Source organism: Prionailurus viverrinus, chromosome E3 (genome assembly GCF_022837055.1).
Source record: "Prionailurus viverrinus isolate Anna chromosome E3, UM_Priviv_1.0, whole genome shotgun sequence".
Lineage (NCBI taxonomy): Eukaryota > Metazoa > Chordata > Mammalia > Carnivora > Felidae > Prionailurus > Prionailurus viverrinus.
In genome coordinates, this window is record NC_062576.1 from 17,348,053 (window position 1) to 17,364,106 (window position 16,054).

General features: G+C 37.2%; 1 protein-coding gene across 4 annotated transcripts in view; it reads right to left on the reverse strand.

Annotated features, from left to right (window-relative positions):
• ITGAM (integrin subunit alpha M) overlaps positions 1–16,054 on the reverse strand; it is a 44,183-nt gene that overhangs the window by 12,396 nt on the left and 15,733 nt on the right. For 2 of the 4 annotated variants that reach the window (XM_047839110.1, XM_047839114.1), the window contains 6 exons: positions 15,849–15,999; positions 15,138–15,211; positions 13,296–13,425; positions 12,867–13,009; positions 617–757; positions 316–528 (listed from right to left, as the gene is read on the reverse strand). In XM_047839110.1, coding sequence (XP_047695066.1) covers positions 316–528; positions 617–757; positions 12,867–13,009; positions 13,296–13,425; positions 15,138–15,211; positions 15,849–15,999 — 852 coding nt within the window. The remainder of the gene's footprint in view (positions 1–315; positions 529–616; positions 758–12,866; positions 13,010–13,295; positions 13,426–15,137; positions 15,212–15,848; positions 16,000–16,054) is intronic. The other 2 variants (XM_047839111.1, XM_047839112.1) reach the window with 2 other exon arrangements.

Genomic DNA, 16,054 nt, shown 5'->3' on the forward strand with positions numbered 1-16,054 from the left:
GACTTCGTCTCAGGTCATGATCTCATGGTTCATGAGTTCAAGCCAAGCATGGGGCTCTATGCTGACAGTGCAGAGCCTGCTTGGGATTTTCTGTCCTCCTCTCTCTCTCTGCCTCTCCCCCCACTTTTCACTGTCTCTCTCTCTCAAAAATAAATAAATGTTAAAAAAGAAAGGAAGGACACCAAGGAAGAGAGAGAGAAAGAAACAAACAAGGAAAGAAAGAAGAAAGAAAGAAAGAAAGAAAGAAAGAAAGAAAGAAAAGTACATATCAGCAAAGAGGCTACTGTCATGACAGGGACAGTGACCTGGCCTCACCTGGCTGTGGGAAGGGCTAATGCCCGGTCTTGAGGTTCCATGAAATAGGTAAACAGCACCCCGGTTCTCCTGCTCTCCTGGGGCCCCAATGGCCACATCTGTCAGCTTGTCTCCATTCACATCTCCCAGCGCTGTCAGGGCTGCCCCAAAACGGCCCCAAGGGTGGCCCTGAACCCCATGGAGAACAGTCTCACACTGCCATCTAGCCCTCTGCTGAACAAAAACAGTGTCAGGTCCCAACCTGGGCAACTCCCAGCTCATGCCCAGGCCCCACCCAGCCCAGACCCCATCAGCTACTCACCCCCCGAGGCAAGGGGCACACAGACACCTGGCCCCCCCTTGTCGGCTCATAGTAATGGGGGGCCCCAATAAGGACCAGGTCAGAGCTGCCATCTTTGTCCATGTCCACAGAGCAGAGGGAGGCCCCAAAGTAGGAGCCAATCTGAAAGAGATGAGTCCAGGATCACACATATATCTCTTGCCACCAAAATCAAAGTGTGAGTGTTTTCTTCCTGTGAAGAAAAATAATTTCAGCCAGGGAAAGCCCTTTGGAGCAGATGTGATCTTCCATATGATTCAAATTCTCATTTGAGTGTACTGCTAGCTAGAGAAAAATATAGAGTTGATGGGCATTGGCTGAGGATTTACCCCAAATGGTGTTCCAAGGAGATGATTAATATAGCAAAGAAGAAGTTGGATTGGAAACTACACAGAAAAGCCTGGAAGAGCACACAGGATATCTTTGCAATATATTGTAAATCTCTGTGGGTGGGGATGGGGATAAAAAATTCAAAGCTGACTGTCCTGCTAGTAAGGAATCAACTGGCTTAGATTAAAAATAACTATTGCTACAGGATTTTTTTTGCATGATATTGAGAAGTACTGTCTATCTTTTAAAATAATTTTTAAAGTATGTTCTAAAAAAATATGTTTAATGTCAATATGTAGAATTCATCAACAAGATTCATCCTTTTATTCATTCATTCATTCATTCATTCAACAGCAAGTATTTGCTATTTGCTGAGCATAAGTCTGTGTAGTGGAAAAACAGTTCCTCCAGAGCTCTCAGTACAGCAGAGTGGAGCAGAGGGAAATAGTAACAGATAAACAGGGAGGAGTATTTAGCAATTTCAAACGGGGGCAAGTTCTAGGAAGGAAAAGTGCAGGGGACGTCACACATGACTCACTGCAATCTGATTTCTGCCCCACACACAATTGAAGGAGACCTCACTAATGTCCCAATAAAGGCATTTAAGCTTTAACCTAAAGAGTCAATAGGATTTTTTTGTCTTTAGGTTAAGTTGATTAGGGTATAACTGGCATACAATAAAGTTCAAGCTTTTTTTTTTTAAGAGAGAGAAAACACAAGCAGGGGAGAAGGGCAGAGGAAGAGAGACAGAGAGAAGCTTAACCAGGCTCCACACTCAGCGAGGAGCCCAACATGAAGCTCGATCCCACAACCCTGGGATCATGACCTGAGCTGAAATCAAGACTCTGACACTTAACCAACTGAGCCACCCAGACACGCCTATTTCAGCATTTTTAGTATAGTTTTATAAGTTTTGAAAACACATAAAGTCATGTAACCACCACCAATGATCAAATATATAAGTTTCACCACTCCTAAAATATTCCCTCATACCCTACTGTAATCAACCACTTCCTTCAAACACCAACTCCTGGCAACCACTGCTCGATTTTCTGTCCCTATAGTTTTGGCTTTTCCAGAATGTTATATATATGCCATTATATAGTATGTAACCTTTCACGTCTGGCTCCTTTCACGTATAATAAAGCATTTAAGATGTAGTCATGTTGTTCTATCAGTAGTCCATTCCTTTAAATTTCCAGTATTTCTGATATTCCATTGTATGGATGTACCACAGTTTGTTGATTCATTTTCCAGTTGAGGGACACTTGGATTGTTTCTAGTTTTTGGCAATTATGAATACCACCAGTAGAAACATTCACATACAGTTTTTCATGTATACATCTCTTTTTATTTCTCTTACATAAATACCTAAAAGTGGGATTACTAATATGGTAACTGCATATTGAACTTTATAAGATATTGACAAACTGGTTCCAAAGTAGGCATGCCATTTTTCATTCAGATGGCAATGTTTTAGTTATTGCATACCCTTGCCGGTACTTGGTATTACCAATTTATTTCCTTATGTTAATCATTCTAATAGGTATGTAGTAGTATCTCATTGTGGTTTTAATTTGCATTTCCATAATGATTAATGGCATGCGATTGCTAATCAGAGAGAACAGAGTTCCCATACTAGAGACTGGGTAGCTGGGTTATGCCATTTTCACCGCTCCCACGCATGAACACCAATCCACCCCAGTAGGCTAGCAGCGCCATCTAATGGAGAATGGAGATGTTACACTGAGTCCCGCCCAACTGGGTCAACCTCACTCTTCAAGAACACAAGTCTCACCGCCTGCTTAGTTTATGGACTATAAAGCGCTACATGGTCTAATGTATAGGGGAAAACAAAGTAATATCAGTCCTATTTCAATCTGTTAGTAGGTCCATCTGTTCAATTTTCTTTCTTTCTTTTTCTTTGTTTTTTCTCTTTTACACTATTCTTTTTCTTGAATAAAGAGAAAAAATTCATTTTTATTTTCAATTTCTATTAAAAATATTTTTATTTAATTTTTTACTATATTTTTTTGTTTTTATGTAAGTTTTCTCAAATTCTATTTTACTTCCATCATTTTATTTTAGTCTACTACAGTGTACTCACTTTTTCAAATTTTCAAATGATTTTTTTCTCTTTTTTCTTTTTTGTTTCTTTTCTTTTTCTTGAATACATAAAGAGAAAATTTCATTTTCATTTTTACTTATTAAAAATGTTTTTGTTTAATTTTTTCCTACTATATTCTTTACTTTTGTGTAAATTTTTTCAAATTCCATTTTACTCCCATCATCTCATTTTAGCATACTTCACTGTATTCATTTTTTCAAATTCTCAAACGATTTCCTTCCCCTCACTTTTTTTCTCTAATCTGTCAAACCACTGTCAACACCCAGACCAAAACACACCTAGGATCTAGCATCATTTATTATATTTGTGTGTGTGTGTGTGTGCGTGTTTTAATTTTTTAATTTTAATATTTTTAACTTTAATTTTTTTATTTTAATTTTTCTACCTCATTAATTCATTTTCTCCATTCAAAATGACAAAATGAAGGAATTCACCCCAAAAGAAAGAGCATGAAGAAACAACAGCCAGGGATTTAACCAACACAGATACATGCAAAATGTCTGAACTAGAATTTACAATCACGATAATAAGAATACTAGATGGTGTCAAAAATAGATTAGAATCCCTTTCCGTGGAGATAAAATGAGTAAAAAAAAATAGAATGAAATTAAAAATGCTATAACTGAGCTGCAATCATGGATGGATGCAGTGGCGCCAAGGATGGATGAGGCAGAACAGAGAACCAGCAATACAGAAGACAAACTTACAGGGAATAATGAAGTAGAAAAAAAGAAGGAGATTAAGGCAGAAGAGTATGATTTAAGAATTAGAGAAATTGGGGCGCCTGGGTGGCGCAGTCGGTTAAGCGTCTGACTTCAGCCAGGTCACAATCTCGCGGTCCGTGAGTTCGAGCCCCGCGTCAGGCTCTGGGCTGATGGCTCAGAGCCTGGAGCCTGTTTCCGGTTCTGTGTCTCCCTCTCTCTCTGCCCCTCCCCCATTCATGCTCTGTCTCTCTCTGTCCCAAAAATAAATAAACGTTGAAAAAAAAAAGAATTAGAGAAATCAGTGACTCATTAAAAAGTAACAACATCAGAATCATAGGGGTCCTAGAAGAGGAAGAGAAAGAAATAGCAGTAGAAGGGTTATGTGAGCAAATAATAGCAGAAAACTTTCCTAACCTGGGGAAAGACACAAACCTCAAAATCCAGGAAGCACAGAGGACTCCCATTAGATTCAACAAAAACCGACCATCAAAAAGGCATATCATAGTCAAATTCACAAAATACTCAGGCAAGGAGAGAATCATGAAAGCAGCAAGGGAAAAAAAGTCCCTAACCTACAAGGGAAACAGATCAGGTTTGCAGCAGACCTATCCCCAGAAACTTGGCAGGCCAGAAAGGAGTGGCAGGATATATTCAATGTGTTGAATCAAAAAAAACATGCAGCCAAGAATTCTTTATCCAGCAAGGCTGTCATTCAAAATAGAAGGAGAGATAAAAAGTTCCCCAGACAAACAAAAGTTAAAGGAGATTGTAACCACTAAACCAGCCCCGCAAGAAATTTTAAGGGGGACTCTCTGAGGGGAGAAAAGATGGAAAAAAAACCATAGATAGATGATAGAGAAATAAATAAATAAATACCAAAAGCAACAAAGTTTAGAAAGGACCAGAAAACACCACCAGAAACTCCAACTCTACAAGCATCATAATGGCAATAAATTCATATATTTCAGTACTCATTCTAAATGTCAATGGACTCAATGCTCCAATCAAACGATATAGGGTAACAGAATGGATAATAAAACCAGATCCATCTATATGCTGTTTCCAAGACCCACTTTAGACCTAAAGACACCTTCAGATTGAAAATAAGGGGATGGAGAACCATCTATCATGCTAATGGTCAACAAAAAAAGCCAGAGTAGCCATACTTGTATCAGACAATCTAGAATCTGCATCTAGAGATGCAGAAGGACATTTTATCATAATCAAGGGGTCTATCCACCAAGAAGACCTAACAATTGTAAACATTTATGTGCCAAATGTGGAGGCACCCAAATATATAAATCAATGAATCACAAACATAAAGAAACTCATCAATAGTAATACCATAATAGTAGGAGACTTCAACACCCCACTCATAGCAATGGACAGATCATGTAATCAAAAAATCAACAAGGAAACAATGGCTTTGGATGACACACTGGACCAGACGGACTTAACAGATATATTCAGAACATTTCTTCCCAAAGCAGTAGAATATACATTCTGCTCCAGTGCACTTGGAACTTTCTCCAGAATAGACCATATACTGGGACACGAATCAGCCCTAAGTAACTACAAAAAGATCGAGATCATATGGTGAATATTTTCAGACCACAATGCTATGAAACTTGAAATCAACCACAAGAAAAAATTTGGAAAGGTAACAAATACTTGGAGACTGAAGAACATCCTACTAAATAATGAATGGGCTAACCAAGAAGTTAAAGAGGAAATTAAACAGTATATGGAAGTCAATGAAAATGATGACACCACCACCCAAAATCTCTGGGACACAGCAAGGCGGTCATATGAGGAAAGTATATAGCAATCCAGGCCTTCCTAAAGAAGGAAGAAAGATCTCAGATACACAACCTAACCTTACGCCTTAAGGAGCTGGAAAATGAACAGCAAATAAAACCCCAAACCAGCAGAAGACAGGAAATAATAAAGATCAGAGCAGAAATTAATGCTATCGAAATCGAAAAAACAGTAGAACAGATCAGTGAAACCAGAAGCTGGTTCTTTGAAAGAATTAACAAAATTGATAAGCCACTAGCCACTTTGATCAAAAAGAAAAAGGAAAGGACCCAAATAAATAAAATCAAGAATAAAAGAGGAGAGATCACAACCAACACAGCAGAAATAAAAACAATAATAAGAGAATATTATGAGCAATTATATGCCAATAAAATGGGCAATCTGGAAGAAATGTACAAATTCCTAGAAACATATACACTACCAAAACTGAAACAGTAAGAAATAGAAAATTTGAACACACCCATAACCAGTAAGGAAATCGAATTAGTAATCAAAAATTTGCCAAAAAACAAGAGTCCAGGGCCAGATGGCTTTCCAGGGGAATTCTACCAAACATTTAAGAAAGAGTTAACACCTATTCTCTTGAAGCTCTTCCAAAAAATAGAAACAGAAGGAAAACTTCCAAACTCTTTCTATGAAGTCAGAATTACCTTGATTCCAAAACCAGACAGACACCCCACTACAAAGGAGAACTATAGACCAATTTCCCTGATGAACATGGATGCAAAAATCCTCAACAAGGTATTCGCCAACCAAATACAACAATACATTTAAAAAATATGTTCACCACGACCAAGTGGGATTTATACCTGGGATGCAGGGCTGGTTCGATATCCACAAAACAATTAATGTGATTCATCACATCAATAAAAGAAAGGACAAAAACCATATGATCCTCTGAATAGATAAAGAAAAAGCTTTTAACAAAATACAGCATCCTTTCTTGATAAAACCCCTCAAGAAAGCAGGGATAGAAGGAGCATACCTCAAGATCATAAAAGCCATATATGAATGACCCAACGCTAATATCATCCTCAATGGGGAAAAACTGAGAACTTTCCCCTTAAGGTCAGGAACAAGACAGGGATGTCCACTCTCGCCACTGTTATTCAACATAGTATTGGAAGTCTTAGCCTCTGCAATCAGAAAGCACAAAGAAATAAAAGGCGTCCAAATCAGCCAGGAGGAGGTCAAACATCCACTCTTCACAGATGACATGATACTCTATATGGAAAACCCAAAATATTCCACCAAAAAACTGCTAGAACTGATTCATGAATTCATCAAAGTTGCAGGATATAAAATCAACGCACTGAAATTGGTTGCATTCCTATACACAAACAATGAAGCAACAGAAAGAGAAATCAAGGAATCAATCCCATTTACAGTTGCACAAAAAACCATAAAATACCTAGGAATAAATCTAACCAAAGAGGTGAAAAATCTATACACTGAAAGAAAGTTTATGAAAGAAATTGAAGAAGACACAAAGAAATGGAAAAGGATTCCATGCTCCTGCATACGAAGAACAAATATTGTTAAAATGTCGATACTACCCAAAGCAATCTACATATTCAAGGCAATCCCTATCAAAATAATACTAGCATTCTTCACAGAGCTAGAACAAATAATCCTAAAATTTGTATGGAACCAGAAAAGACTCCAAATAGCCAAAGCAATCTTGAAAAAGAAAACCAAAGCAGGAGGCATCACAATCCCAGACTTCAAGCTATACTACAAAGCTGTAATCATCAAGACAGTATGGTACTGGCACAAGAACGGACACTCAGATCAATGGAACAGAATAGAGAACCCAGAAATGGACCCACAAATGTATGGCCAACTAATCTCTGACAAAGCAGGAAAGAATATCCAAGAGAATAAAGACAGTCTCTTCAACAAGTGGGGCTGGGAAAACAGGACAGTGACATGCAGAAAAATGAACCTGGACCACTTTCTTACACCATACACAAAAATAAACTCAAAATGGATGAAAGACCTCAATGTAAGATAGAAAGCCATCAAAATCCTCGAGGATAAAGCAGGCAAAAACCTCTTTGATCTTGGCTGCAGCAACTTCTTACTCAACACGTCTCTGGAGGCAAGGGAAACAAAAGCAAAAATGAACTACTGGGACCTTATCAAAATCAAAAGCTTCTGCACAGCGAAGGAAACAATCAGAAAAACTAAAAGGCAACCGACAGAATGAGAGAAGATATTTGCAAACGACATATCAGATAAAGGGTTAGTATCCAAAATCTACAAAGAACTTATCAAACTCAACACCCAAAAAACAAATATCCAGTGAAGAAATGGGCAAAAGACATGAATAGACACTTCTCCAAAGAAGACATCCAGATGGCCAACCGACACATGAAAAAATGCTCAACATCACTCATCATCAGGGAAATACAAATCAAAACCACAATGAGATATCACCTTACACCTGTCAGAATGGCTAACATTAACAACTCAGGCAACAACAGATGTTGGCGAGGATGCGGAGAAAAAGGATCTCTTTTGCATTGTTGGTGGGAATGCAAGGTGGTGCAGCCACTCTAAAAATCAGTATGGAAGTTCCTCAAAAAACTAAAAATAGAACTACCCTATGACCCAGCAATTTCACTACTAGGCATTTATCCAAGGGATACAGGTGTGCTGTTTCGAAGGGACACATGAACCCCCATGTTTATAGCAGTACTATCAACAATAGCCCAATATGGAAAGAGCCCAATGTCCATCGATGGATAAATGGATAAAGAAGATGTGGTATATATGTACAATGGAGTATATATGTACAATGGAGCAATCAAAAAGAATGAAATCTTGTCATTTGCAACTACGTGGATGGAACTGGAGGGTATTACGACTAAGTGAAATTAGTCAGAGAAAGACAAAAATCATATGACTTCATTCATATGAGGACTTTAAGAGACAAAACAGATGAACATAAGGGAAGAAAAACAAAAATAATATAAAAACAGGGAGGGAGACAAAAGAGAAGAGACTCATAAATATGGAGAACAAACTGAGGGTTGCTGGAGGGGTTGTGGGAGGGGGAATGGGCTAAATGGGTAAGGGGCACTAATGAATCTACTCCTGAAATCATTGTTGCACTATATGCAAACTAATTTGGATGTAAATTTTAAAAAATAAAAAATAAAACAAGTTAATAAAAATAAAAAATAAATTTCCAAATGTTCATTGGTAGTATAGAAATGCAAATGATTTTTATATATTCATCTTGTAACCTAAGAACTTACTGAAATAGCTTATTTTTTAATATGAAATTTATTGTCAAATTGGTTTCCATACAACACCCAGTGCTCATCCCAAAAAGTGCCCTCCTCACTACCCATCACCCATCCTCCCCTCCCTCCCACCCTCCATCAACCCTCAGTTTGTTCTCAGTTTTTAAGAGTCTCTTATGTTTTGGCTCTCTCCCTCTCTAACCTCTTTTTTGTTTTCTTCCCCTCCCCCATGGACTTCTGGTAAGATTCTCAGGATCCACATAAGAATGAAAACATATGGTATTTGTCTTTCTCTGTATGACTTAATGAAATAGCTTATTAATTATAGGAGCTTTTTTTTGTAGATTCTTTAGGATTTTCCATGCAACAGGTAATCCGCAAATAAGACAGTTTTATTTTTTTCCTTTCCACTCTGTATGCTTTTTTTCCCCTTTTTCTTGTCTTGTTGCACTGGTTACATCTGTCAGTACAAGACTGAATAGGAGTGGTAAAAGTGAATATTCTTTTCTTTTCTTTTCTTTTCTTTCTTTATTCATTTACTTACTTATGAAGGTGAATATTCTTATTTCCAATTTTAGGGGGGAAAAGTTCTCTTTTATTTTTTAGTGTGATGCTCGCTGTACTTTTTTTTACAAAACTCAAAAAATGTTAGTTCCTAGTTTGCTGAGAACTAAACATCATGAGTGAATGTTATATTTTGTCAAATTCTTTTTCTGTATCTATTAAGATTTTTTTTTCTTCTTTAAGTCTGCTGTTATGGTAAATTTCATTGATTGCTCTTTTTCTCAGAATAGCTTTTTTTAATTGAGATAAAATTTACATAACATAAAATTCACCATTTAAAATTTAGTTGTTTTTAGTTCATAAACTATGTTGTGTAACCATCAGCACTAATTCCAGAACATTTCCATCACTCCAGAAAGAAACCCTTTCTGTTAGCATCAACTCCAATTCCTTCTTTCCTCTTTTCCCCAGCAACGATTAATCTACTTTCTAGCTCTATGAATTTGTCTAAGTCAGACACTTAAGATGGACGAAATCATACAATATGTAGACTTTTGTGACAAGTTATTTTCACTTACCATAAAATTTTCAAGGTTTACCCATGTAGCATGTGTCAACACTTCATTCTTGTTATAACTAAATAGTATTTCATTGTATAGATGTACCACATTTTTTTTACCTCTTCAAAAGTTGATGAACATTTAGATTTTTTTCACCTTTTGACTATTATGAATAATGTTGCTATGAACAGTCATGTTTTTATTTGAACATTTATTTTTGTTTGGGGGGAAGCTATATATCTAATCTAGGAAGGGAATTTCTGGGTCATGTAGTAAAACTATATTTAACTTTTTGAGGAACTGCCAAACTGTATTCCAAAAAGATTCTATTATTTTACATTCCCACCAGCAGTACATGAGGGCTCCCATTTCCCCACATCCTCACCAATATTTGTTATTTTTTATTTTTTTAAATAGTCATTCTAGTGATATCTCTATTGTGGTTTTGATTTGTCTTTCACTAAAAACTAATAATGTTGAACATCTTTTCATGTGCCTATTGGCCATTTGTATATATCCTCTTTCGAGAAATGTTTGTTCAAATCTTATACCCATTTTTAAATTGCATGTTTTGTCTCTTTATTGTTGAGCTGTAAGAGTTCTTTATATATTCTAAATACCAGATCTTTATCAGATATATGGTTTATAAATAGTTTCTTCCATCCTTTTCATTTTCTTGATAGTGTCCTTTGATGCTCAAAAGTTTTCAATCTGATGAAGCCAAATTTATCTATTTTTTCTTTGTTTTATTGTTCTTGTGGTGTTATATCTAAGAAACCACTGCCAAATCTAAAATTACAAAAATTTACCTATGAGTCCAAGAAGTTTATAGCTTTAGTTCTTACATTTAGGTCTTTGATCTATTTTGAATTAATTTTTGTATATTTTGAGGTAGGAGATATCCAGTTATCCCAACACCATTTGTTGAAAAGATTATTTTTCCCTATTGAATGAACTTGGTACCTTTGTCAAAAATCAATTGATTATAGATGTATAGGTTTATTTCTGGACCCCTCGTCCTATTCCATTGACCTGTAGGTCTATCTTTACACTGATACCAGACTGTCTTGATTATTGTAGATTGGTAGTAGGTTTTGACATTGGAAATTCTTCTTTTTCAAATATTTTGACTATTCTGGGTCCCTAGCATTTCCATGTGAACTTTATAATCAGCTTGTCCATTTCTGGAACATTATTGAACAAGCCCTGCATTCATGGGATTAACTACACTTGGTTGTGATGCATTATCATTTTTATAGATTTAAATTTTTATTAAATATTGGTCTGCAGTCAACAAAGTGTTTTAAAGATTGATATCAACAGTTTCTCATTTAGAAAGTTCACTCTCCCTCTATGGATTAAAGAGAGGAAACATAAGACTTTGGGAGACCCACAGGAACCTAAAGCTAGGTCCACGGAAATGATGGCATGGACCAGGCTGATTTCATTAGAAATGGAGGGAGTGATAGATTTGACATTAATCTAGTTCTTCCCAGTGTTTTCACCCACACTCCCCAAACCCCAATACATACACTCTGAACTGTGTCTCATGCTCTCTCCTTCCTTTGGCCCTCTTCTTTCCACATTCTTCATTTCTCTAGTTCTTCCACATCAATTGTCACTTTCTCTAGGAAACTTTCCTTAACATCCTTGTGTGGATATCCCTCCCATTTACTCTCATAACACTCAGACTGTCCCAGTTTAGTATTCATCATCCTTGATTCTAATTTGTATGTGTAATACCTGTGTATGGTAAAAGAGTTGACCATCCAGGCTTCTCCATGTAATTCTGGACCACACACACTTAAAACAGAGAAGTAGCATCACATTCACACTTGACTTCCTAGAATTCCCCTATGTATTCTCCCCCACCCTACCCCTTATATGTGTCAGGCACTGATGCCTATGTTTTATGTGTTGATAAAAACTATGAAAAGACCATATGAAGAATTTGACTATGGCAAAGAATTATGACAAGCTGTTCAGGTATCAGAGCAATCAGGTATCCACATATGATGCATTAATTGCAGACCAAAGTGAGCCAGTGATAAAAATGAAAGGAATACACACAGAACTACAGACACATGAGTGCAACCCTATTTCAGGAATTTTCAAGGATAATTTGAACTAGAAACTTTTGTGTCTCACACCACATATGATGCCACACATAAGATGCAACCACACTGCTTTTTCAGGGTGATATTCAAAATATTGAACTGCTAGGGGCACCGGGGTGACTCAGTGGGTTAAGGGTCCTACTTCGGCTCAGGTCACGATCTCATGGTTCATGAGTTTAAGCCCCACATCAGGCTCTGTGCTGACAGTGCAGAGCCTGGAGCCTGCTTCAGATTCTGTGTCTCCCTCTCTCTCTCTGCCCCTCCCCCACTCACACTCTGTCTCTCTCTCCTTTTCAAAAATAAATAAACATTTTAAAAAATCAAAATATTAAACTGTTAGGATTGCTCAGGCACTGACTATGGGCTTAGATGAAGTAGGTCCAAAAGCTCCCCTGAGATGCCCTGTCTCACCTCATAGTTGTTGAATCATGGGGAAGTTCAAAGAATAATGAGGAAGAGACCAGAGTGCAAGGGAGGGGGAAGAAAGCATTAATCTAAGGAAAGCATCTATTGATTGACAGATATGGAATTTTTCCATATTCTAATAATTAATATGGCTATACTGGTTATGTACTGGTTAAATACCAGCTCTTTGCACAGGGAGACTCACAGAAAGCTCTGCACAAGTCAAGTGTCATTATTTATTGTAGTTAGAAAAGTGAAAACACAACATTCTTATTCTTGTGACTGTCCAGCTCAAAGCCCTCTGAAAGCTCCTTTATAAAACTCTGATACACATAGCACCTGGTGATGCCCATACTGGAATGTCAAGCCCCCAGGGTGCCTCTGCACATTTATGCTCCACATACTCTGCACTTACCTGGCTACCCTTGATAACAGTGTTGGTCTCCCAGGTACCAGCATTCTCTCTAAACATCACCACCAGGCCAGTGTGCTGATATCGAGGTGCCCCAAGAACCAGATTTTGCACCCTGCTCCTCCATATGACTTCGGCAGCATAACCTGAAGATGGTGATCTGAGAGGATAAGTGCTTTCCTTCACAGACTCAGCCCCTTCTAGGAGACCTATCCTTAGAGTAGGGGCACTGCAGTAGCCCCATGCTTAGTAGGTTGGGATAACTGGACCCTGCACTATATCCCCCTTTTTTAACATAACTAAAATGAAATTTTGAAATTTCTGTCTTTAAATTTATTCCAAGGGCCTTTGAAAGATCCAGTGATGTCTATGCTAGTTGAGGTATGCCCTATCAAGACCCCTTCTTAGAGTTACCCTGCCATCTCCACTTACCCAAGTAAGCATCATTCATGTCTGAATCTACCCTGGTTGTGTTGATGAAGGTGAATTTGTCCTTTGACACATACAGAAAAGCTCCACCAGCCCAGTCAAAGCTTCCCACAGCACCTAGCAAGAGATTATTCTGGGAAAGAAGGTAGAACAAGATTGAGCAACATAGAGCTTCAGTGCAATCCTTATCAAAATTTCAATGGCATTTTTCATGGAAATAGAACAAACAATCCTAAATTTGTATGGAACTACAAAAGACCCCAAATAGCCAAAGCAATTCTGAGAAAGAAGAACAAAGCTGGAGGCATCATGTTTTCTGATTTCAAACTATATTGCAAAATTATAGTAATCAAAACAGTATCGTATTGGCATAAATACAAACATATAGATAAATATAGCAGAATACATAGACATCCCAGAAATAAACCCATACATATATGGTCAATTAATTTACAACAAAAGATTCAAGAATATGCAATGGGGAAAAGACAGTCTCTCAATAAATGGGATTGGGAAAAGTGAAAAGTCTCATGCAAAAGAATGAAACTGAACCACTATCTCACATCACTTACAAAAAGCAATTCAAAAAGGACCATAAGACTGTAAACCATAACACTCCAAGAATAAAACTGGTGGTAAGCAACTTTACATTGATCGTGGCAAGGATTTTTTTGGGTTTGACACCAAAAGCAAAGGCAACAAAAACAAAAATAAACAAATAGGACTACATCAAGCTAAAAATCTTCTGCACAACAAAAGAAACCATCAACAAAGTGAAAAGGTAACCTACAGAATTGGAGGAAATATTTGTGCATCATATCTCTGGTAAGGGGTTGATATATAAAAAATATATAAAGAACTCCTACAACTCAATAGCAAAAAATTTCTGATTAAAAATGGGCAGAGGATCTGGACATTTTTCCAAAGAAGATAAACAGATGGCCAGTGCTCAACATCACTAATCATCAGGGAAATGCAAATCAAAACCACAATGAGATGTCACCTCACACCTGTTAGAATGACTGTCATGAAAAAGGAAAGAAAGAAATGAAGGAAATGAAAACACTAACTTAAAAAGATATCTGCACCCTATGTTCACTGAAGCATTATTTACAATAACCAAGACATGGAAATAATCTAAGTGTCCACTGAAGCACAGATAAAGAAAATGTTATATATAATACAATGGAATATTAACCAGCCATAAAAAAGAAGGAAATACTGCCATTTGTAACATGTATGGACCTTGAGGGCATTATGCTAAGCAAAACAAGTCAGAGAAAGACAAATATGGTATGATCTCACGTATATATGGAATCTAAAACAAAACAAAAACTAAACTCATAGATGCAGAGAACAGATTGGTGGTAGCCAAAGGCAATTTGTTGGCAAGGTAGGCAAAATGGTGATGGTGGTCAAAAGGTACAAATTTCCAGTTATAAAATAAAGTCTGGGGTATAATGTACACCCTGGTAAGTATAGTTAATAACACTGTATTGGTATTTGAAAGTTGCTAAGAATATAAATCTTAAAGTTTTCATCACAAGAAAAATAATTTTTTTACCTAAATGTGTGATGAATATTAATCAGACTTATTGTGTTGATCATTTCACAATACATGCATACATCAAATCATTATGTTGTATACCTAAAGATAATACCATATGTCCACTATATCTCATTTAAAAAAAAAAAAGGTCTGATAAGGAAAAGAAAAGGGACCACTGCTCCCCATCAAAGACATGCCTCCCAACAAATACCAATTGCAGATAAAAGCCACCATACCCTTGCACCTCTTCACCCCCTTCTTCTTGCCCCATCACAATTTAATAAAGGACCACTTACAGAGGTGATGGCAGCACTGAAGCCTTCCTGAGACATCTCATGTTCAAAGGAGCTGGTACTTCCTGTCTGAGTACCTGTGAGGAGGAGCACTTTCTACATTAAAGAAAGCAGAAGAGCTGGAAACTCAAATGTTATGTTGACCAAACAAAAAGAGAGTCACATGGGAGCTATGTTGCACTAGAAAGCATGTACTCCTTTTAAAGAGAAGGTGGCAATTTGGTCCCACCTTCTTTTTGCCAAGTAGGAATGCAGTCTAACCTTCCAACTTTTCAAGAGAAACCATAAATCCAGATTGTGTATGAACCTTTCCCTAATTTTTGAATTAATTTATTCAATAAACATTTATTGAGAACTCTCTATGTACCAGGCACTATTCTAGACACTGGAAATACAGCAGTGACTCAAACGGACAAATGTTGGTAGCATATCTAAATTTTTTGAAAAATACTATCTGAGATTTGGCTCCCTTATCCTCCAATTTTTCAGCCTATAGCCAAGGCTTACAAAGTAAATATAAAGTCTACATTCTTTGATTTCAAAGGAAATGGCCAAGTGAGGCCAGAGTTGCTGGGAACTAGAGGAAATGGAGAAAGAGTTAATGCTGAGAGGATATCAAGGGTTAAGAGGTTCTAGCTACTAAAGAGGAAATGCATGTTTGGAGATAAGGAGCTGCCTCTGGAGCTGCTACAGGAATATAGAACCTTAGCTTACCCTCAATTGCAAAGATCTTTTCCTGAAGCTGGTTTTGAATGGTCTTCAGAGCTTCAAAGTTATTCACCCGGAACACATAATCACGAGGAGGCTTTGATGCAATGGTATTAAGCTCTTCACGAGTTTTGGGACTGTTGAAAGCAGCTCCCACCTGTTATCAAGGAATAGAGGCCAAGTCAGACATCATCTGGGGGTATCAGTCTCAT